General features: G+C 40.0%; 1 protein-coding gene across 1 annotated transcript in view; it reads right to left on the reverse strand.

Annotated features, from left to right (window-relative positions):
* The window catches only part of LOC101854372 (unconventional myosin-IXAa), a gene marked incomplete at its 5' end in the record, with an annotated part of 74070 nt that overhangs the window by 19542 nt on the left and 30306 nt on the right, over positions 1 to 24222 (reverse strand). Inside the window, 9 exon segments of the mRNA XM_013089570.2 lie at positions 326 to 399; positions 1078 to 1183; positions 1713 to 1955; positions 2885 to 3007; positions 4117 to 4433; positions 5638 to 5718; positions 9202 to 9291; positions 13738 to 14113; positions 19551 to 19649. Coding sequence (XP_012945024.1) covers positions 326 to 399; positions 1078 to 1183; positions 1713 to 1955; positions 2885 to 3007; positions 4117 to 4433; positions 5638 to 5718; positions 9202 to 9291; positions 13738 to 14113; positions 19551 to 19649 — 1509 coding nt within the window.

The raw sequence follows: 24222 nt of genomic DNA on the forward strand, positions 1-24222 counted from the left end.
CTCTCTCTCTCTCTCTCTCTCTCTCTCAAGTTGTTCACAAAATAAAACATCATCTTAAAAAGAAACAAAAAGAATTCTGCTACCACCAACAAGTCCTCTTTTTCAACACCCACTGGTACCATCAGCATTAGGTAATTCCACAAATTAAGCACTGCCTAAATGAGCACATACAACTTGCATATATCAAATGTGTAACAAGTATCATCATCATACAGTGCCTTGCCGACTGACGTAGGCGATCATGGACCTCCACTTAACTCTGTCTTGCGTTGCAGCAATGGTGTCTAACAAGTATACAAAATAACAAAACAGCAATAGAGCTTACCTTATTTTCAGCATTGCCTTTACACGGGGCGCTGTGCTTGCTATAACATTTCTTGTGGCAAGCCAGTTTACACACTGGGGAACAAGACAGGCAGCAGCTCAATACGTTTACAAATAGAAGAAAGATGGAAGAAATATCATACATCATACTAAACTTTCAATATTTGCAAGCTGTCTCTTATATCAAAGATAACCATGGAGATGGTATTTGTGGATAAAACCCTTAGTGACCATCTGGGACAATGGCTGCTGCTTACCTTTGTTAAAAAAAATTGTACCTGTCACTTTTAGAAAATTTTACTTGTAAATTATATATTTTTTAAATTGTTTTCACTTCAATTCAGCAAATGTTTCGAAAACAAGGACTTTATGGAAGGAAACATGGACAGGCGTGTTTAGGGGCACACTTCAGTGTGAGTACTTTTGTCTCTGTTCCTGAAGAGAGTGACGGGGTCACACATATATTTATCAACGGCCACAAAGCTGTTAACACTTTACCATCACAAAGCTCATATATAGTTTTTTAAAAAAACCTTGCCATCAAAGGCAACGGCATTTGGGGGAAAATCCAAAGAAACTGGGTGGCAAACATTGCCAATCAGCGAGATGTGATGGCAAAGTGTTAAATAAATAAATAATAAAATTCCACTTTTACTGATCCCTGTGGGGAAATTTCGTTTACAATGGCGAAAGAACACATACATAAACACTGTACACAATATGTGTTAAAATATTTTTTTAATTGCCACTTACCCTGGCAGACATAACTCCTGTCTAGGATCCATATCAAGGAGGTGCACACTTCACAGAAGGTGGTGATGCTGAACTGCATCTGCATGTACTTGTGGCCATTGTATTCCTTCACACAGACACAGAAAAAAGTTGTATTTTAGTTTTAGTAAGTGTTTTACGGCACTTGCAACACAATAAGGTCATATATGTGCCGAAGATTAGAGGTGTTTCAAGAGAGTAACAAAAACAAAATAGAAGTAGAGGAGATAAAGATGATAGATGTTTGATAGGAAAGAAAGGGCAAACCACACTAGAGCACCTGCCAATCACCCACAGACACATAAAAAGAGAGGGGGGGGAGGGGAGAAGGGGAGAAGAACTTACTTAATACAGTCAAAATAGTCCTGGACAACCTTCGTTTTTGTTTGAGTAAAGAGAAGCACATTGACACAATAAAGGTCATTTAGTGCTGGGAAGAAGTAAGACAGACAGACAGGAACAACAGAGGGGAAAGTTAAGAAGTAGGACCTACCAGTGGCGCCCCCCAACCACCCACGTTACTGGATTGACGACAACAACAACAACAACAGCAGCATGGGTTAAAGATTTTAAATCAGGCGTACATTGATGCATACACAAACGTTTACGGCACTCACTATGATATCTTGAGTCTTCTTGTGTTTTTCTCTCTTCAGATTCTTCTTCTCCATCCTCCGGTCGTCCTTCTTGTTCTCTCGCTGCCGGAGCTCCTGCTGCTTACGAAACTCGTCCAGGAAGCCTCGGAATGCGTTGATCGACATGACCAGGGGCGCGTTCGTCTGCTCTCGCTTCATCTCCGCCTCCAACACCTGACGGAACTGCTCAAATAGGTCTCGGTACCGCACCAGCGGCGAGTCTTTCTGTGAACACCACAATAAATTAGGGATGAACCTTCTGAGTAAACGTTTTATAGCATATCATGTCAAGGATTAAGCCCTCTGACTAAACATTTTATAAGTTACCATATCGAACAGATCTCGCTAGCAAACCATTGGTGTTTCTTTCTGAGAACACCACAATAAATTCAGTATAAATCCCTAAATCAAGTTTTCTTTCTTTGGAAAATGTAGGTGATTTTACACTCTTATCATCCCAATTTAAATGATTTAGGGGGCGGGCTTAGATTCTGCTCTCTCCACTCGGGAATAGAACTAGGGCCTCCTACACGCAACAGTTAGGAGCCTAACCACTACACCACAAAAGCTGTTTAACCCTCTGATTAAACATTTTGTAGGGAACGATATCAAACCTCAACATTTTATCATAAACAATTATAGTATATGACATTCATATTGCGCTCAACCCGGATTTAAGCACACAGGCTCTCAGCACTTTACAATACAACAGCAAAACACAAACAGTGCATTGCGTTCTGATTACAAATCTATCTCTCTCTATCTCTCTCGTTGTTAATCTAAAAATAGCAATGACTTTAGCTCACATACATTTGAATAAATACAAAGATTTGATCTGCCTTAAACTATGGGGAAAAGCATTATAGACAAATATACCATCAGTTAACAGAGGTGCCAACTGGAAACGAAAATAAATCCAGAACTTTTCAGAACCCATATGAGCGTGCCTGTGGGGACTCAGCACTTAAGGATCATTTTGTCCAACACATATCATATCAAGACTGACTTACATAAAGTTCAACCAATTCTCAATGACGGCCTGAAGTCAGACAAAATTCGGCCAGTTACAGGAATCTAGATTTCCAGATTAATCCAATACCTTTGAGTCAAACATGAACAAGTAGAGAGTGGCAGAAGAAACTGTCTCAACTTACCCCAACCTCAATGGCAATCACAGACTTGAGATCTTTCCGGAACTTCTCTAAGGCACCTTTGAAGATACGGTCAAATATGGTGTAGCGCCTGTTCCCCGTTGTATCTCCATAGAGCTCTCGTTGCTGTCAAGGGGAGAGAGAGATAAATACAACAACAGTAATAATAATAATCATAATAATGACAATGACGAGGAGGAGGAGAAGAAGAAGAAGAAGAAAAAAAGAAGACATAAATAAATTAATTAATTAATAATAATAACAATAATAATAATAATAACATAACAAAAAATAGCATTTATATAGCACACAACCTTGCTCAACAGAAAGCACTTTGCATTTTACAATCCACAATGGACATAATTACCTCCACAGAACCGAGAACATTCAAAAAGCATTCTCGGCTTCCTGAGAAACATACAGTGCAAACTGCCAATTAAGAGCTCAAACATTAACGAACTGATGAGCCTTCAAAATAATGAAATCGAAGAAATGGGCATCTTTCCTCCAGTTCAGCAATTTTTATTGAATTTTTGTTTTTTGGCTCAACACCTTTCACGTTTATATAAAAACACATGTCCATGTGAAGTATACTGGTAAAACCTTGATTAAGGCCCAAAAATGTGTACTTTTTCAGTTTTCAAGGACTCCCAAGCTATTTAAGTCACCAAACTTTGGTGGACAATTTCTAGCTAATTTTACCACTGACCACACCTCCTTCAATCGCAAATATCTCAAATGCCATCCCAGATAGACTTTTCTTTTTTTAATTGAAAAACATGCAAAGCTAATTAAGAACAGATCTATACCAATAACTTCACAGGCCCAAAAATGATGAGCGCTCCATTCCCCACGTCATGACACACTTTTCTTTCTGTATAGAAGGCTCCACGTTCCATGAACCCACCTTCTGCTAGATAAACTCTCGCATGAGAGGAACTCACCTTCTGCTAGATGAACTATTGCACGAGATGAACTCACCTTCTGAGAGACGAACTCTTCTGCTAGATAAGCTCCCATGAGATGAACTCTCACTCGAGATGAACTCACCTGCTACGAGATGAACTCTCGCACGAGATGAACTCTCGCACGAGATAAACTCACCTTCTGCTAGATAAATTCTCGCACGAGATGAACTCACCTTCTGCGAGATGAACTCTCACTCGAGATGAACTCACCTGCTGCGAGATGAACTCACCTTCTGCTAGATAAACTCTCACACGAGATGAACTCACCTTTTGCGAGATGAACTCGTCCAGCAACCGGAGCTCCAGGACGTCGGTGATGACCAAGTTCTCAGCGTACTGCCACTCCGTCGACCGCGCGACCTTCATGTTGCTGCGCGACTGAGAGCTGCAGCTCGGGGACGAGGCGTTGTCCGGACGGCGCGTCTTTTTCTTCCGCCGGCCGCGATGATGCCAGTGGGACCGTTCGGTGACCGGGTAGCTGTTGTGGTCATCTTCTTGAGGATGAGGAGACTGCTGTTTGCCAGCGATCACATTGATCGGGGGCACTGTAGGTAAGGACAGGGTGGGGAGTACGCTGACGCCCACTGGGAGGGGGGAAAATCAGACATGGAAAGAGTTACATTTTTTTCCTCCATTACACTTTGCCATATTGGCTCATATAGTAAAAACCCTTGCCATCACAAGCATTTTGGGGAAAATCCAAAGAAACTGAGAGGTAAACATCGCCGATCGACATTTGGTGACGGGAGTGGAAGTTCAGTGTTGTTGCTGATCGGTGAGATGTGACGGCAAAGTGTTAAATATAGATGGTTTTTTACACCCCCATCGACATAATTTAAGAAGAAGAAGAAGAAGAAGAAGAAGAAATAAACAACATTTGGAAAGCCCATACCCTTTGACAGCAAGCTCTATGCCCCAGCATACCCTATAACACTCAGAAAGATTCTCAGCTTCCGGGGAAGCATACAGTGCAAGCAGCCGATTAAGCGTTCAAACCATTAACAAACTGATATGATCTTTCACTGTCTATAGCTCGGTACCCATTCTCACCAGGGTGAAAAGAGGAAAATTCGAGTGAAGTGCCTTTCCCAAGGACACAACTTCGGGCCCTTGACGGGATTCAAACCCACAACCTTACGGTTGCGAGTCCGAGAACCTAACCACTAGGTCACTGGTGCCGAAAATTTAGGTCATTCAGGAGGCAGGCTTCCAACCCTGCCTGTCTCGCTAATTGAACCTCTACCAGCAAGCAACCCCAACCTCCTTCAACAGCAAAAATCTCAACTTCTATTCAAGACAGTTGGATATATTTTTCACCAAAAGCAAGACAACTGACCAATCTTTAAGACTTGACCAATAACTAAATCCTGTCCTGACACATACACAATGTAAGTCACTCTTCCTTACTACAAACTGTAACCAAGGCATTTAAGATTTGAATCATTTGGATTGACATCACTCAAAAAAGACCTCTGGCTGATTTCTAAAAATATATTGCTGAGTGGTTAGAAACTGTCATTAGAGATAACATTCAAAAGTGCAACAAATCCTTTGTTTTAGTAAAGTTAGAGTGTAATGGCATTTGCAACATAATCGTTCGTATAAGCGCCAACAATTGCAGGTGTTACTAGAGAAGTACAGAGAGAAAATACGGAGGAGAGATAAGGACGATAGATGTTTGAGAGGACAAAAGGAGGAAACCATACCAGAGCACCCACCAACGACCCCCTTAACAATTTGTAACAGAAATAATATCAAAATGAGGAAAGAAAAAAATCATTCACTGACTTGATTCAATGGTCTTTTTGGTCGGAGTGAGGACAAAGTCATCAGACTCCTCTTCGCTATCATCACGTTTCTTTTTCGTACCTGCAGAAAACGACGAAATATTTCAAAAACCAAATGAATCAAAATCGACTGCTTACTTTAAGACTCCGCTTTCCGCCATTTCGACAAGTGACATAGAACAGAGTCTTAGACCAAGCAGTCAAAATGACAGAAAACTTCCAGCTATAAATCTACAATCTCCACACTATGTACGCATTCCTGACAAATTGACCAAAAGCCCAACTCACTAAAAGTTTACATAGTTCTGATTAAGATTTCCTTCATGCTTGAGAAAGCTTCATGTATTAAAAGGAAGCCCTTGGTTCCTCTACGACTACGAAAGAACAACCTCAGGTAATAGTCTTTTTTTAACACCTTGTGCTCCTTCAAGGACTTTTGTGAACATACAATGCCTGCTAAAATATTTTGTACCCCAATCATTTCATTCAAGAAAAGCACTACCTTTGAAAATGTCTCATGTCATAGGTTTATATTTATGAATACACCGTGGTCTGGCATATTTACCCAAAATTTGGTCATGCTAGTGGCATTAGGGGGCACTGTCGGGTAGTCCACACGGATGACCATTTCTAAAAGCCACAATCTTCCCACAAATGGTCATGGTAAAAGATAACACATATTTCAGTCTCCAGTCAGAAGGAAGGAAGCACAAGTTGACTTGTACATATATACTCAAAAGAGCACTTTGTGTTTTGATATTTTAGCAAAACTCCAGGAATGATATTATTAAAAAATCAAAATTAAAAAACTATATTACATGAAACAAATCTGATTACAAAATCTGCAAATAAACATATCAGTAACAGTGAAAGCTACATGGAGTGTCTAGGAATCAAACACATTCATAATAAAACAAATTTGAATCTGTGCTAATGCAAATAAGTACAATGCTCAAGCGCGGTTATAAATACAAACCAAAATGCTAACCATGCTGAAAGCAACCTGCTGGGAGTACAACTAGTGGCATGTGCCCACAGGATACATACAGTGGGCACAGTATGTCAGAAAGTCAAACAATTCCTCTTTTAGTACTACATTAATATACCTTCCTACAAAACTTCCATCTTTGTTTAAGTAAAGAGAAGCACATAGACACAATAACGGTCATATAGTGCTGGGAAAACGTGAGACAGACAGACAGAAACAACAGACGGTTTTACAATTACTTCCATCTTTGGTAGGTGATCCGACTTTCTTCCCGTTTCATAATTTTAAAAGGTGAAATGCAAAAGACGCATTCTACCAACAACTTAAGTATTGTCCTTGACAGACAGAATATCACCGATCTTGCAGAACAGATACACAACTGACGACAGTACAGAGGTAGTAATGTCTCACTTTTGCCGCCTTTCAGAGACCAACATTTTCCTACTGCCCATCTACATGCATTTTGTAGCAGGCCATTAAATAGCACCCGTCACTACCCAGATGATCTCCACTGCCCTTTTAGTCTCACTAAGAGTTTTACGGCTCTTGCGACACAGTAAGGTCATATAAGTGCCGAAGATTAAAGGTGCTAGAAGAGAGTAACAAACACATAAAAAAGGAGGAGAGGTCAGGACGACAGATTTTTGTAGGAAAGAAGGAGCAAAACTACATCAGAGCACCTGCCAACCACCTGGTTCCCCACTGCCCACCAAAATTATCAAATTGCTCACAAGTGGGTGATCCTACCGAGGTGGACAAGCACTGAGTTACAACTCGACTTCTTGTTTAGCTTTAGTAGAGGTTTTACAGCGCTCGCAACTGCATAAAGTCATATGAGCACCAGGAGATTAGAGGCGTTACAAGAGAGTAACAAACATGAAAAGGAAGGAGGGGAGATAAGGACGATAGATGTTTGATAGGAAAAAAGATGCAAACCACACCAGAGCACCCGCCAACCACCCACTACAACTCTACTTCTTGTGACAACAGCACACCAGGTTAAGTAAAACCAGTCCGTGCAAACAGTTGGTGGAAGAAGTCGCGAGGAAGGAATGCAATGTCCTGCCCTTTATTGCATCATTCTACGCCTCTCTCAGATGTGGCTCATCTTATATATATATATAAACCTCTAATGCTAAACATCAGCATAACATATCAATAATATTACTCATCATGCATATATAACGGTCCCAGCCATATGGTCACACCATGCAGCACTCATAAGTCCAAGCTATACCATCAGTGTAGCACAGGAATTACTTCATCCAAAAGGCATGCTTTATTCCTCAGTGGGTGAAAATGCTGCCCAATTTTTATTTTAAAACATTTTTTTTTTCATGTAGGTGTTTTTAATGCTCCTGTCGACACAGATCAGATAATTTAGGAGGCGGGATTTGACCCTGCCTGTCAGAGGTCAACCCAGGCTAAGAAGGATACAACATCCCAGGAGAAAGACAAAGATATTGATTTTAAAAATTCTCCCAACTCTGGAATGAAACTCAAGTCTCTTGCATGCAATGGCAGAGCCCCTAACCACTACACCACAGATGCTGGTAAATGAATGTAGTTTGTTGTTACGTACTATAACATAATAACTGACTTTCACAGGACAAATCGAGTATAAACAATCTGATGCACGTCAGTTGTCGCTCCACGGATGCATAAATAAAACAATCCACTTCATGCAGCACCATGCTACTCCACCATGCTCATCAGCACATCTCTGAGGGTGAAGTAAGTACTCCGCAGTCAGAACTTTTACAGAAGAAAACATTGACCGAAAAACACTTGATCCAAGAGGCGTCTTAAAGGATGGCATACTATACTGTTTGTTACAAATGATGAATGGACATAGAGTGGCTTTTTCCAGCTGTCACTCAATCTTTTCATTCTTCTTTACTTAATCAATGAATGATTCCTATTGCCGAGTTAGGGCCTGTGGTCTAATCCCTATGTGAAAATATTGTTCTATGTATCTTTCTGTGCAATTTTGTTGTACTTTTGTTTGCTTTTTTGTTCGGTTTTTGTTTTGCTGTTTTTTTGAGAGAGTGGTGGTTTAAAATCTATTAGTGTGTGGTGCTTAGCTCATTTAAGTGTTCAGGGTTGGAAAAATAGTGTCCATTCTGTCCAAATCTTGGCACCACGGTGTGAATTTTTGTCCTGATAAAAGCCCAGCAAACAAATTAATACCTGTCAGCCAAAGGTAAACAAAAAAATCAGTCTACAAAGTTTAAGCCTACCAGCAGGTCCCACACCAATGCGGCATTGATCCCATATGAATATACTACATATGACGCAGAACTGTCGCTATGAAACACACCATCTAGTGAATGAGAGACAGAAAGAGGGAGGGAGGGAGGGAGGGAGGCAGCCTTCAGATGGTATGTTGGGGTGGGGGGGGGGGGGGGGGGGGAGGAAAAAAAGCCCCCCGGGGGGCCCCCTCCCGGGGGGGGGGAGAGAGGAGAGTAGGCCCTCGTGGTGCTCACATCCAGTGAGTGTGGTGACAACAAAGCTCGTTTGGGCTGGACTAGCATGCCACAGAGGTCAGAGGTCAGAGCGCAGTGTGGTGGTACTCACTTCGGTGCTTAAAGAACTTAAAAGACCGTCCGGGGCTTGATGGAATGCATGAATAGGATAAGTGGTTGGAGCTTTTCGCTTCTCGTCTTTCTGAATTGATGAGCAAAATTCAACATCCACAAGCGTTCTCATTCGTAGTACAAAGGAAAAGAGTTCCTTTTCAAACAATTTGCGTTGTAACTGATCAAATGCAAAAATAATGTTAATTACAGCAGTATGCTATGAACTGATCATGCTTGTAAAACAAAAAAAAGCAGGAGAAGACATAAGTACAGTAGCATTTTTCAGATTTCATCAAAGTTCACCTCATGGGCCTAAATCAATGCTCATTGATTCAATCAAAAACACAAATGCAGACATCTTTATCAGTTATGAAACAAAAATACCTAATTTATGTTGGTTTTAGAAAGAATTTTACGGCACTTACAACACAAATAGGTCACATAAATGCCACAGAATAGAGACACTACTAGACAGTTAGCATACAAACAAAGAAGGAGGCCGGTGGACGATAGATATTCAATAGGAAAGAAGGAGCAAACCACACAAGAGCACCTGCCAACCACCCACCAGACACACTTTCTCAGAATTTTTTCCCCCAGACTTTCAATATGTTAAAAAATACATGAGTTTTCTTGATCTCTCCTCAAAGAAAGCAGTCTCCAGAAGAAATGTTTTCCCCACAAATACATTACAAAATATACTATCCACACCGAAATCCCCGCAAACAAGCCAAAATATTCAAAAAGATTACTGAAACAAGAGGCCTTAAAAAAAAAACAGCCCAGCTACACACACACTGAATCAATGAGCTATGACTTATTGTATGTTACAGTCCGGCATAAGTGTACACTTCTCTCAAAGCAAACGTATCCAAAATGCATAATTTAGAAAAAAAGAGATTTGTTGTAATCAAACTTTTCAGAACAAAACAAAAGACAAGAGATTAACTTGGAGAAGGGCAACATAAGTCACAGCACATCCAGGAAAAAAACCAAAGGAGGAAGCAGAACAGGAAAGGAAGGGGAAAAAACCACAACTACAAGAGTTGGACAAACATTCGAACTGGTTCCAAAGTTCCAAATGATGAACAGCATCTGAAACCATTCAAATAAGCAAGAAAGAGAGCTTGCATCTACATCACCAAAAAGACGAATCATGAACACATAATGCATGACATACTAAGGTGACACAGTGGAAAGGAACAAGACTCGCTCAGGGATGAAAGGAATAAGAATGAGCTACGCAAAGGAGTTTGAGGAAAATGAAGAAAATGTCTTTTCTCACTTAGGACAAAGAGTGCGCTCCTTACTGTCTGAATCTCTACCCAACACCAACTGCGCTGACACCCAAGTTAGGCAGACTACATTGTGTAGAAAAGTAATTGGTAATGTTTGCCATAAAAGTAAAGAGAAGGTACTTTCTGTAATTTTCCCCCCTTTTCCACCTGCAGGATAAAGAAGAGAGAAAAGTTTTATGTTCACCTCCCCCTCATCCCACCCCCACGAACTCACTCATGTAACTGAAATAAGAATCACAAGAGTTGTCATTCTGTTGTTAAGTAGACCTTCAATTTAGAACAAAGTTAAAGAGACCAAACAGTTCGAATTCTCTTGTATTCTCAAGAATGGACAACAAGATTTTTAAATTTTTTTTTAATTTTAAGAATGGACCAACTTTCTAAAGATTAATAAAAGAGAAACATTTTCAGGAAGACACTGCTTTCTCAATATAAAGAAAGAACATTTTTGAGAAGAGGAAGTGAAAGAGAGCAGACACACAAATACACAAACATTCTGTTGTACTAACTTGAACACGATGCAATGATTACAAACATAAAAGACAACAGCAGGAGGTAACGATCAGCTACAAAATGACGTAGACAAAGAGAGAAACTTAACCACACACAGGAAACAACACAATATCATTGGTATGAGCTTCACACTCCCATCACCATCGCTAACCCAGCAGGAAAGAATATACAGTGGTCTCTGGCTAATAACACACCCTTTGGGTGACAAGGAAAGAATGCTCTTAAACCAACATGCTGTTATTAGTATAAAGTGAATTTTCAGGGAGGCTAATAATCTAAGAGTAATAATTCTGTCTAATTTCAAAGGCTGATGCGATCCACCACGCATCTGATCTCCTGTAGTGGGTTGTATCATTGAGCTGTCGTGTAAAGTGTTCCTTCACAAAACGACACAAACAACGACCATCAAAATAACAGCCCTGTCACTCTGTACGCCCATCGTGCATGGCCTGTCACTGGCTCTCCTCATTCTGTCCCAAGCCTTTCTGCCTCACACTTTGTCCCTCACACCTTGTCCCTATACATCTTATTCTCCCTGCCAGTGCCGCAGTTCCAAGTACAAGGGGAAGGCATGTGGAGTTTGCTTCACTTCCATCAGTTCTTAGCGAAGTGAGTCATTATATGGCCGATTTGTTTTCAACACTAGCGCATGAATAATAGGGCTATCAGTTTTAGACAAAGATGTCAATTTACGAGTAAACATGCCCTTCTGAGTGATAATTACATAATAAAGATTTGATTAAGCCCTGAGTGTGTGCTTTGAAGCAGTTCTTGCTTTTATCCAGCATGCCATTAGCCAGAGACTGTTGTACATAGATTGACCCACATTGAAAATACACCTTGACCCATCCTCAGCTATCCAAAAAGAATAATTATGACACTCCAAGTTCAGGGCATAACCATAGGAACATTGACCACATAAACATAGGCCACTTTTCCCCTCTTTCAAATTATATGAAAGAACCACCTCATGAGCAACAATAACTTTTAAGGATGAGAAACAATACTATATCAATGACATATTGTGATAATACAAAAAGTCGAGGTAATAAATGTAAACGTGATAGTCCCACCAACATTTCAAGCTATGTTCCTATAGCTTGTTCACTTTCGTCTGACAGTATTTACAAAAATTACAGCTCATTTAATAATTTGTCAATGTACATATAACTTTGCATGGCAATCCTTGCTGTGGGCTGATAACCACAAAAATGTTTTTCTTTTTTAAAATATTGATCCAGCAATTAAAACTTTCTTTATTGGGGCCTATTATCAAATATTGCCCTTTGGATGTGTACACAGGATCACTACAATATATGATTTACAGTAACCTTCCTTACAAAATACTCATTTTGATATTGCAGCACCACCTTGCCTCCACATTCCGATGCAAGCTCATAGATTTTCTCCCAAGACTGTCAAGATGTCTCCATATGAGACTCAAAAAGTACCCACCCGTATGTAGGTACGCATTAAAGTGTGGTGTTGTTGTTTATGGGTAAACTTTTGGATGATTTAGGGGCATGCGGTAAATCCCTTATTACTTCTTTTACTCGCTTAAGACTGACATCATGGAAAATGTATTAGAACCTTCGTTTCCAGTGAGTTTCATTAAAGGGCATTTAGAATCTGCCGGTCATCCAACTTTTATACCAGCATGCAAAGACTTAAGAAGATTTAATAGAACGACTTCTGCTCATCTTGTTTCAACCACAGTCAGACAAAAGTAAACAAGCTATAACATCCCTACATCAGTTGAAGGAGCATAATGAGATAGACCAGGAAAGACAAAGATAACACTGACCAGGCATCAATAGGGGCCAATTGCCTCACAGAAGCAGAAAACGAAAAGTATCAGCTCACACAAAAGGTTCTCCACACTTTATGCACGAAAATAGTCCTGAAGCTTCCCATCTAAAGCATTTTTTTTAGTTTAGTTTTTAGTAAGACTTTTAAAGAACTCGCAGCACAAATAATATGTCATCATACAAGAGCCAAAAATCAGAGCTGTTTCTAGAGAGTAACAAAGAAAGCAAGGAGGAGAGATAAAGATGATCGATATTTGATAGGGAAAAAAAAGGAGCACACCACACCTGAGCAACCGCCAACCACCCAAAATCAAAGTTTTCTACACTTTTTAAGCAAGTAAAAAGTCAGGAAGCCTCCCACCTACAAAGCAGCAATCATATTTTTAAGTAACAAAAGCTTAAAACAAGATGCGCTCAGTTGACCGATAGTGTACAGAGACTTCATGACACAGGCCATATTTTGCCCACAAAAAAAAGAGGATGATCATCAAAACAAACAAACAAAAAGTTGAAAGACAGAACCAAAACAATCACCTGCACAGGAAGACACAGGAATGATACTTATTTCATCAATTGCCAAGAAAATACAAAAATGAGACCAGACATACGACTTCAACTTGCCCCAGGCGGAAAAGACACCCCAACAAATGGACGAGTGGTGTGATATAAAAACGCGGTCCTCAATCAACTACTCATAGCCTCAGAACTATTTTGTCCAAAGTGTACTTAAGTAAAGAGGTACTTTGGACAAAATAGTTCTGACGTACTGTAAGCTAAACGGACAAACAGACAGGCGCAGGTTTTTGGTCTGAAAGCGTCTTGGGGCAATAGATTGATAAAATACACCAAAAAATAATTTTTAAAAAAATCCCCACCATACTTGGAAAAAAATGATGCACCCAGCAAGTTCCTCACCTCCGACCCAGTTCTTGATTTGCTCCCGGGCTTTGCGCAGTGGGCTGAGATGGCCCGCCTGGTCACCAGCCCGCTCTGCCTCCTCCATGTCCTCCTTCCTCCTCATCATGACATCCCTGTGATGGGAAACCACCGTCTCTAGCTCCTTCCTCTTCTCCTCCGTGAGTGGTGCGCCGCGCGGGATGTCCAGGGGCGGCGGCCGGTGGTGTGCATCGGTCGGTCGGGTGTTGGCGCTTGCATCAGTCACGCGAGAGTTGGCGTCTGATGGTCGGATGTTGGAGTCCGATGATCGGATGTTGGCATCTGATGGTCGGATGTTGGCATCTGACGTCCGTGAGGGTATGGGGACAGGCTCGGGGGACGTCGGGGACTGGTCCTGTAGTGGTGGAAGCACACACAGACATGGACGGGGGAGGGGGAAGGGGAAGAGGGAAGAGTGGAAGAGGGGTGGGAGGGGGGGGGGGTATCATTAGGGATGATTTTAAAAAACAACAATGAGGGCTGGTGGGAAGGCAGTCATTAGGGACAATGGGTTTTTTTTAAAACAATTACCAAAACATCGTTTAGTTTAATTATACAGTAAGAGTTTTACTGCACTTGCAAGACAACTTTGGTCAGACAAGAGCCGAAGATTAGAGGAGTTACAAGAGAGTAACATTTTTTTAAAAGACACTAGAGAGATAAAAGTTATATATGTTTGATAGATAAGAAAGAGCTAATAAAATCAAAATATCATATTTATTCCAGGAGGGTCATTATTATCTCAAACATACATGGGTAGGGTGGGAAGAAGGAAGGGAGGGGGTTCAAAGAAAGACATTGACATTAAAAAAATAATAAAAAGGGCAGCCCAAACTACCATAGATTATAATGGACTTCACAGCTACGAGGAAAGGAAACAGGTTACAAAAAAAGGAAAGGTACTACATAGTCGGAAACTTTCTGGTGTGTTATTTTTGTATATAGTAATATAAGAACAATATTGTAGACTAAATATGAAAGTGGTTACAACTTAAGTCTTTATAAGAGTTTTACGGCACTTGCAACACAAATAAATTAGGTTATAAAAGTGCGGAAGATTAGGAGTATTACTAGAGATTAACAATTATTTCTAAAAAAGGAGGAGAGAGAAGGACGATAAAAGTTTGATACTTAAATTTTTTTTTTACAGAATCAAACCCCATCAGATCGCAGAGTATCATCAACATATTTCTTTGCACACCTTGTATACAAGAATAATCATGTGGACTGAATATGGAAATAGTCACACCCAAAATAAATGCATATAATTTAATTAGAACCCTCAATATACCACACCACAATTGCAGAGGAAAGAGCAGAAGTAAAAAGCATCTTGGCACATTGACTACTAGAAAGATGTACGTTTAATTCAGGGTTTAAGAACATCATGCAACGCTAGTTAAGCTCAGGACCTTTCTCACTAGAGTTCAGCTATACAAGCCGGTATCAACAGAGAGACAAAGCTTTCACACACAGCTCAGCCATTCCTTTAGTTTTCTAAAGATTTTACAGCACTTGCGACACAAATATGTCATATAAGTGCTGGAGGTTAGAGGTGTTACTAGAACATAACATACAAAGAAAAGAAGGAGATAAGGAGTTGAGCCATATAATTTGGTCACAAAGACAGACACTTTTAAGGAATAAATACATTTTGATGTGGTTTCCTCCTTTCCTATCAAACATTTATCATTTAGATCTATCTCTCCTTTTCTTTTCTTTGTCTCTTACTCTCGTGTAACACCTCTACTCTTTGGCACTTAAATGACTTATTTGTGTTGCAAGTGCCTTAAAACTTTTACTAAAACTAAACAAAATGATGTTCTGGTTATTATTTCAGCCATACAACCCGCTATCAAAAGACAGGCAAAGCTTTCACACCATAGCTCAGCCACACAAATCGGTATCAAAGAGAGACAAAGTACAAAAAGTAGAGGTGTGCTGTCTAAGTGCATGTCTATTCCAGAATGTTGGGGGTTAGTACGTGATCTCAACTTGACCAATAGCTGAAAAGATGTCACTTGCAGTCTATACATCTAGACACAAAGCAAGGAGGAAATATGAGGAATGCATTGTAGAAAGCTTCTGTTATTTTTGTTTTCATCCTGTTTTTCTTAGAAAATAAGAATTTAGCAATTCAATTGATCAATCAATCAAATACAATTCTCAGTCGTCTTTTTTTTTGGGGGGGGGGGGGGGGGGGTGTTTAAAGGATTTTTTTTTTTAAGAAAAAAGAAAAATTCAAAGATATCTAGTGGTAGACAGAGAAGCTGAATTGAAAAAAACAAAACTTTCTTGCATCAATCTTCAAACTTGATTTAATCAAAAACATTTTTACATTCAAATATTATCTATGTATTTGTGTGGTAAGGTGGTGAAACAAGGCGCTCTACAAAATAATGAGATTGTTGTAGAATCTAGTAGCTGAAATTTGTCTACTCACTGAGCAATATTTATCAATTCCCCAACCCCTCTTATGTCCACTCAAGAACAAATTTCTGTGAGGATTTTAAAGAGAAATGTTGATGAAAGGCACAAAAAAGGTAAATTTGCATTTTCCAAGGACACCAAAGCTTCAGAAGTCGCCAAATTTGGGCGGTACTTCTGCTACCAGGTGACCCCACCTCCTTCAATCAAGTATCTGAACTTCTCTACAGGATAGGGTTGTTTTTTTTTTTGCTTTTTTCCCCACCGTAAGCAAGACAAAGGAACAACCTTTAAGCAATACAAAACCAGTAACTCTACATGCCCTAAAATTGACGAGCGCCTGATTCCACTACGTCATGCCACATCTCTCCCTACACCTACAGAAACAAAGACATGGCCCACAACACACCCTCCCCCCAAGCACAATCTCCCCATCTGTCAGATACAACAGATATAGACGGCCATGCTAAGCCAAGACTACATTCCATTCCTATAGCATAGAGCTGATTATCCTTTCATTGAGAAAAGAAATCTTTTGGTTCATGAAATCTGTATTTCAAATACAGACAAAGACATAGGTATGGGTGCCATATAGATGTATAATATATATCTACCGTAGCTAAGTTACAGTTTAGGGCAAGTCAGAAAGAAACAGAAAACAGTCGAAATTGTAAAAAGGTGACTACCTTTTGCCCAGAAGGAAAACTCAATTTAGACAGAAGGGCGCCTTGGAAAGAGACTTTATAATATTTAGGGAAGACGTCTTCACAAGTGATTGTCTTGGACAGATGGCCCTTAGAGCAGGTTAGACAGTGTATTAACATAGGAACTCAGTCTGGAAAGGAGACCACACCAGCCAGCTATTTACAGAAAGGGAAGACTCAGTGACAGACGTCCAAAACATTAGACAACAGGAGGCTCACACCAGCCTAAAAATGGAACATGAACTGTCAGAAAAAGGAAGAGATATCCCACAGCTCCACTAGGAAAAGAAGTGAAAGGGGGGGGGGGTTCTAGAGAGTGGAAGGGGATCTGAATGTTGAAAGATTACTGCCATGGTAAAAAATCACTTGTGCTATTAAATTCATAAATAATAATAATTACAACATCATATTAGAAGTTATTCAAAAATATGGTGAACAGCTCTTCCTTCAGTTGCTCAATGTTCTTTAAAAGCAAGGAAAAAGGTGGAGATCAATAACACTAGCATAACTATTGGTCCAAATGAAAGAAAGGTACCAAAATTTATTTGAATCAAAGATGAGCACTTTTACACAATAAATGCCTTCCCTTTTTAGTTTTAATTTAGGCGTTTTTACGCCCCCAACCACATAATTTAGATTATTTAGAAGGCGAGCTTCCGACTCTGTTGCCTTTCTGAGGCCCAACCCGGAATGAGAAGAATACAGTGCCCCAGTAGAAAGACCGAGATACTCAATAAAAATTTCTCCCCTCCCCCACTCCAGAATTTAACTTTCAGGTATCCTCCTGCACATGGCAGCAAAGTGCCTATCCCCTACACCACAGACGCTAGTGCCGAGGAGAGGATCGCAGAAAGAAATGATACAGGTACAGTAAACAGTTCTAAAACATCTGCGGCACAAATAGAAAATGAAGAGGGTCAGGGGTTTTGTTTTTGGGGTTTGGTTTTTTGTTATTTTTTTAAATCAAAGACTACAGCAAACACACTTCTATGGCATGTGCATGGACAAAACCAACAACAAAACACTGGGATTCAGAATGTGTGTGTGGAGCAGGCAGGCAATGCAGCATCAAAGTGCAGAAGGTGCACAGGAACACATACAGGAACACATACAGGAACACACACAGCAACACATACAGGAACACATACAGTCAAAATTGTTTAGGACGGCCACCCATTTGTCAAGGAAAAAAGTGGCCATCTTAGTCAGGAAGCCCTCGTATACAGTGTCATTATAAGGTATAAAAACATAAAGGTGGAAATGGGAAATGGCCATTTGTACAGGTGATGTTCTTACACAGGTGGCCGTTAGAACAGGTTTGACTGTACTATGGAAAATCACAACACAAAACCACATGAGATAAGGCGGGTGCAACGAAACCAGTGAGCAAAAAAAATGAATAAAAGCAGAAGTTCCACAACCAAGACATTAATTAATAAAGCCAGGCACAAGTAGTGCTGCCCCAACCCATTCCTTTATTTGATAAAGCCAAAGTGTCGCTAGCCTGTCAGGAATTGCAAACAAAAGCTCTATACATGACATCCGTGAATAAGTAGAAAAGCGATTGTTTGATAAGGCAAAAGTGTAAACTAGCCCTTTCTGAAAAATTTGTTTAAAAACCTCTTTGGGGAAAAAAAACAACACAAAAAAACAAACAAAACAAGATGGCGCCAAGTCTGAACATAAGAGATATCTTTATCATTAGCGTCACACTGACAATTTCACTTTGACCTGTCTTGATGGACGACAACAGTGTCTTACACTTGTATTGTCTAGGGCATATTAATTATCATTACTATTATTATTACCATTATTATTATTATTATTACAACTATGAGGTCTGAAAACTAGTAAAAATGTAGGACAGAGAAGTATTTGCATTCCAATCAGGCTTTGGTCAAGACTTAAAGAGCACGGAGTGACAGGATTCAACTCAGGTTGAGGTTAGCAAGGAAATGAGAATGCAGAAACACACCAAAGACAGAAAAAAGATATGTTAGAGAAACACGATCATGGGTGCAGCAGCTACGACGAGACTGTCAACAGAAAAGGGACACAGTAGATGACAAGAATTTAGCCTAATGCCCAGAGCACACTGCCCACTGAATTCAGTCAAACTGAGCGGAAGGCCAGCCAGATTGGCAGTGTGCACTCGGTATAAGAAGCAGATCTGTCAAAAAGAAGTAACATGGTAGTGACTTTTCTTGATAAGACAGTCCCCTCTTCCCAGTTCCCACATCTTCCCCCCACCCCTGAACCACCTTAAAAAGAAACCCTCAAAATGTAATCAAAGAAAGAAAGAAATGAGGAAGAGGAGAGGGTGGACGATGAGGAGAGTGATGGCGAGACAGACAGACAGAGAGAGAGAGAGAGAGAGAGAGAGAGAGAGAGAGAGAGAGAGAGAGGAGGAAAGAAAGAGAGAGACAAGATACAAGAAAGAGAGAGTGACAGAAAGACAGAGAAAGAAGCGGTGACAGATGAATAGTGAAAAGTGCACAAACAAAGCTGCATTTCACAGCACAGCCAATCACTGAAGGCGGCATCATCACATCACGACCATCTACGACACCATCACACCATCGTCACCAACATCATCATCACCATCAGCATCATCATCGTCAACTATCATCCCACACGGACAGCTAGTAGCAATTCCCTCACCCAATCAGAAAAGGACTCCTGCTTAGCTAAGGGGGCCGAGCTCTTCCTGTGCTTCCATCGCTGGGATCCACGGCGCACCACGAACACTCGGCCGTCCACCTGTGGCAGCACGGGCAGGTTACTCCATCAAACATGCAACATCCACAACACACATCAAGTCCATAGTACAGTTTCATTCAGGGGATGGTGCTCTTCAGATAGATGGTGGCACAGTGCACCCTTGTCAAAATGTGGCATCCCCATCAACCCTCATCAAAATGTGACCCTGAACAACCCTCCTCAAAACGTTTTTCTTTTTCTTTTTAGGTAGGTGGGTTTTTTTTACTCCTTCATTAATCAACAGTTTAGATCATTTGGCAGGCAGGCTGAGAGGGATACAACATCCCAGCAGAAAGACTGAAATAATATATACAAATTTTCTCCACACTCAGGAATCAAACTCAGGTCTCCTGCAAGCGACAGCACAATGCCTAACAACAACATCACAGATGCTGGTCTCGCCAAAATGTGACCCTGTGACCTTGTGACAATTTATCAGAGCTGGATGTCTGATATCTTCTCTTGGCAACCAGTTCTTCTATGTTTGGAATAAAGTTCTGTGTTTTGGAGATTCTTAGGATGGGCCACCTCAAAATCTCTCAGGCTGATTGTTCGCCTGGCAAGGTGAAAGACCCGTGAGCCTTGAGTTTGACACTTGAGACTTAAATGATCAGAGAAAAGAAACACCACTCCCATCCCCGTCCCCTGGTTCATTCTGATAAGGGTGCACTGCCAGTGGTTATTGACAACTAAGAATGTTTCCTGACTCAAGTTCCACCCGAGGATGCAATCACACTCAGTCGGTTCAAACGATTGGGGAGAACACAGACTCAAGGACGCAGAGGCAAACAGACCAACAGATAGGAGGAGAGGAAAAAAGACACGGACGACAGTGTGCTAATGCAAGTGGGGGACTTTGACTCTTCAATGACAAAGTGGACACATATTTCAGATCAGGAGCAGACCAAACGCAATGTTGCGGCACATTTCAAACCACCCAACACAAGAATTCGCATTTTTCAAAGAATGCAGGCTTTTGGTTTTAAAGTTTCATGCACAGAAAACAAAAAAAATCTGCATGAATAACAAAGTTGTGCTTTTCTGATTTCAAGCGCCCCGACATTGCGTCTTCAAGCCTGTCTTAAGTGAGTTAAAAAGAAACTCTCAAGTTCTGAAGGGAATGGAAAAAGACAATATGAGACCACAGCAAAAAGAATTTTCTTGATGGTCCTGAGGAAGACTTAGTATCACAATTTGTTTTCGTTCTTAAAAAGAAAACATTTTTATTATGACCACTGCACACACACAAAAGAAAATAAACAGGACAAAACGATTAATCAAATCCAGAGTGTTAAGTTTTGTAGGAGATTGCGTGAAAGATCAAAGATAAAAACCTGTCGTTTTCAAATATTTGTTCGTTTGTTTGAGTGAAGAGACATTCATCGACACAATAACGGCAATTTAGTGCAGGGAAAAGGTAAAACAGACAATAATGATAGGGAGAAAGAAAAGGAGTTGCACTTAGCGGTGGTGCCCTCCAACCACCCACATTAAATTTTTAGATACAACAAGATAAAAAAATTACTCTCTCAGAGTCAACACACTGGACCTATGGTGCACATTCCCTTCAACAGAAATCCTAATTTGCATGAGCATCCTCAACTATCTCCGCTATATTTGTGTCATGACATGGTGGTATTGGGCACTCGTCAATTTGGGGGCATTAGGGGGATACTGGTACAATTATTGAACTTGCTCATTTGTCTTCTTTTGATGAACAAATTTTAAAAAACCCATCTGTTTTTAAAAAAAAAATCAAAGTACATGTGTTTTTGCGATTGAAGGAGATGGGGGCCGTTTGGCACACAGGTACAATTAGGGAAAAAATTGCCGCCAAAGTTTGGTGACTTCAAAAGCTTGAGCGCCCTTGCAAACTGCAAATTTACTTTTTTTTCTGCCTTTGAGCAATGTTTTTCATTTTCATTCACACAAAAATGTGATCTTAAATGGACAAAAACTAGATAAAAATTGCCCAACAGGCGAAAAAATGTTGGGTTTCTTCAGTTTCATTATTTTGACGAGCCCCTGAGTATACCACAATGCTGTAAAATTGTTCTTCCAACACCAGGCTCTACGAACAGGCTCTACAAACAACAAAACAACAGACACACATCTGTACACCTCACCTCAACACATGGCTAATCAACAAATGGCAGGACAGATTTTTAAAAACCCAAAACAACCAATAACTACTGTCCTTTTTCCAGACAAAATGGTGGTCAACCCAGGAAAGAAGATCAAATTTAGAAGAAATTAAAAAAAAAAAATAACTACAAGCTATGATGTCAATTTGATTCCTTTAAAATCTACTGCACATGCAACCCGTGTATTCCTGAAAAATAATAACATGTCTGATAGAGTATGACTTGCTACAGAGTCTTTCTTTCTCCCCCCCCCCCCCCCCTTCCCTCCCCAAATAAAAACGACAGCAAAAGTATGCATAGAAAATGACATACAACTGTACGCTGTTCACTAGTCTGATCGCATTTCAAAACTATTTCGCATCCCTTGGCGTTAAGACACAGCTCTAAAAACTACACCTCTACAACTCTACCACAAACATTTTTTTTTAAAGGAAGAAGAAGAAAAATTAAAACCAAGTTTTTGTTTTAACCAGACAAAACGTCTACCTCTACAAACAGACTGCCAACCGCAAGACAAAATAAAAATAAAAAGAATAAATAAATAAACCATTTATAAAAAAATTGACTCGGGCAACAAAAAATAAGCCTTTGAAGCTGGAATAGGTGAAGCGTGAAAAAATAAAATTCACATACACACGCACATACATTTATTCATCCTAAATGTCTAAAAAGGAGAGCAGTGAAGTGATGTGGATGACCCGAGGGTTTTTTTCAACAAAATGAGCAAATTGGCTGATTGATATATTTTATAATAGACATTATATTAATAGAGGAACAACTAGAGCCCTTCTAGTCTGGTGAGGAGCCTGCATGAAACCAGTATGAAGGAAAATTGGAGCAGTATTAAGTAACCCACTACACTTTGACACGCTGTGAAACAAGTTTGTTTTTAGCCCCATGAGAATTGCTACGACAATGACCCTGTGTCTTTCACCGATGTCATACAGATAGTATTCAAGACCTCAATACTTTGTTGCTGTGGGCTATGGTTTAAAAAAATGGAAGCAATATTAAGTGACCCATTACTACTTTTCACAGGCACGCTGCAATTTTTTTCATCAAGCCATTTTGACAATGTTACCCAAAAAAATTTATTTCGCCCAATGTCTTTTCTTGTGAAATATATTTATTCTGGATTAATTCCAAGAGCATTGCCTATTGAGTGATGAAAGGCATATGAAACATGAACCTGAGAACAAAATCTTCTTTATTATCACTGTTGGAAAGATTGAATCTGATCTAGTCACAACGCAAATTGGTTTCAGTGAAAAACATTTCGGCGAACATAAATGATGATGACAGTAATAATAATAATAATAATAATAATAATAATAATAAAATATAACAATAAAAATAATGATACAGCCAGAACAATAATAAAATAACAACCTAACAATAATAACCACAGGAACAATAGCTATTCCTGCATCACGTGCTTCAGTCAAGCCATTTAGAAGGAAGCCAAAGAACTTATCTAAAGCTACTCCAACCTCCCAGGGGGAATTCAGCAGAAAAGCAAAATATTAGTGAATATACAGTACTAAGACTTCACACTATAGACAAAGGTTAGGCAAAGGCTATACAGCTCAAGGTCTGCCCTGTCAGAGAGTGATAACTAACCACTGAGCCACTACACCGGTACCTCTACCTCAGTGCTTGCCAACCTACACAGTAACCACCCACTTGTGGCCTATTTGGATCATTTTGGTGGGTTGTGTGGGGATCACCTGGATAGTGACAGGTGTTATTTTTACGTCCTACTTGGAAAGTGTCGGATATGTCCAAGCCGGCCACCCATTGCAGATGAGAAAAATTGATATCTTGACAGGTGGACATCTTACTCAGAGTCATCATATATGTAAAATGTATAGGTCATGTGAAAATGTAAAGATCATCTCTGCCAGGAAAGGACGAACATCATAATGTAAAAAAAGAATGCGTGCCCCCGGGTTGGAAGTGGCCATTTGAATAGGTGTTGTTCAAGTGATTATCTTATATAGGTGGCCGTTAGAGCAGGCTTGACTATACATATGGATGAGCAGTAGAAAACATTTCAGACTCTTAAAGGTGGCAAAAGTGTGCAGTGGCTATAAAATAAAGTTGACAAGCACTGAACTATGTGCAGGAAGCAATCTGCCCGGGAGCAAGGTTATGATCTTGACTATGTGCCCCAAATCTACGATATGTAACTAAGATATACAAAAGGAAGGGAAGGTGAGGGAAGGAGGGAGAACCTGTAAACATGCATATAACAATAATAAAATAAGGTAAGGCAAAAAACTACTTACATTGAAGCCCGCTTAAACCGAAATTTGCCGGACTGCCAAATTTTCTTTGGTATTTTAGTAAGTATTTTAGAGCACTTTCAACACAATTAGGTCCTATAAATGCCAACAGTTTAAGGAGTTACAAGAGAGTAACAAACGCAA

Source organism: Aplysia californica, unplaced genomic scaffold (genome assembly GCF_000002075.1).
Source record: "Aplysia californica isolate F4 #8 unplaced genomic scaffold, AplCal3.0 scaffold00986, whole genome shotgun sequence".
Taxonomy (NCBI): Eukaryota; Metazoa; Mollusca; class Gastropoda; order Aplysiida; family Aplysiidae; genus Aplysia; species Aplysia californica.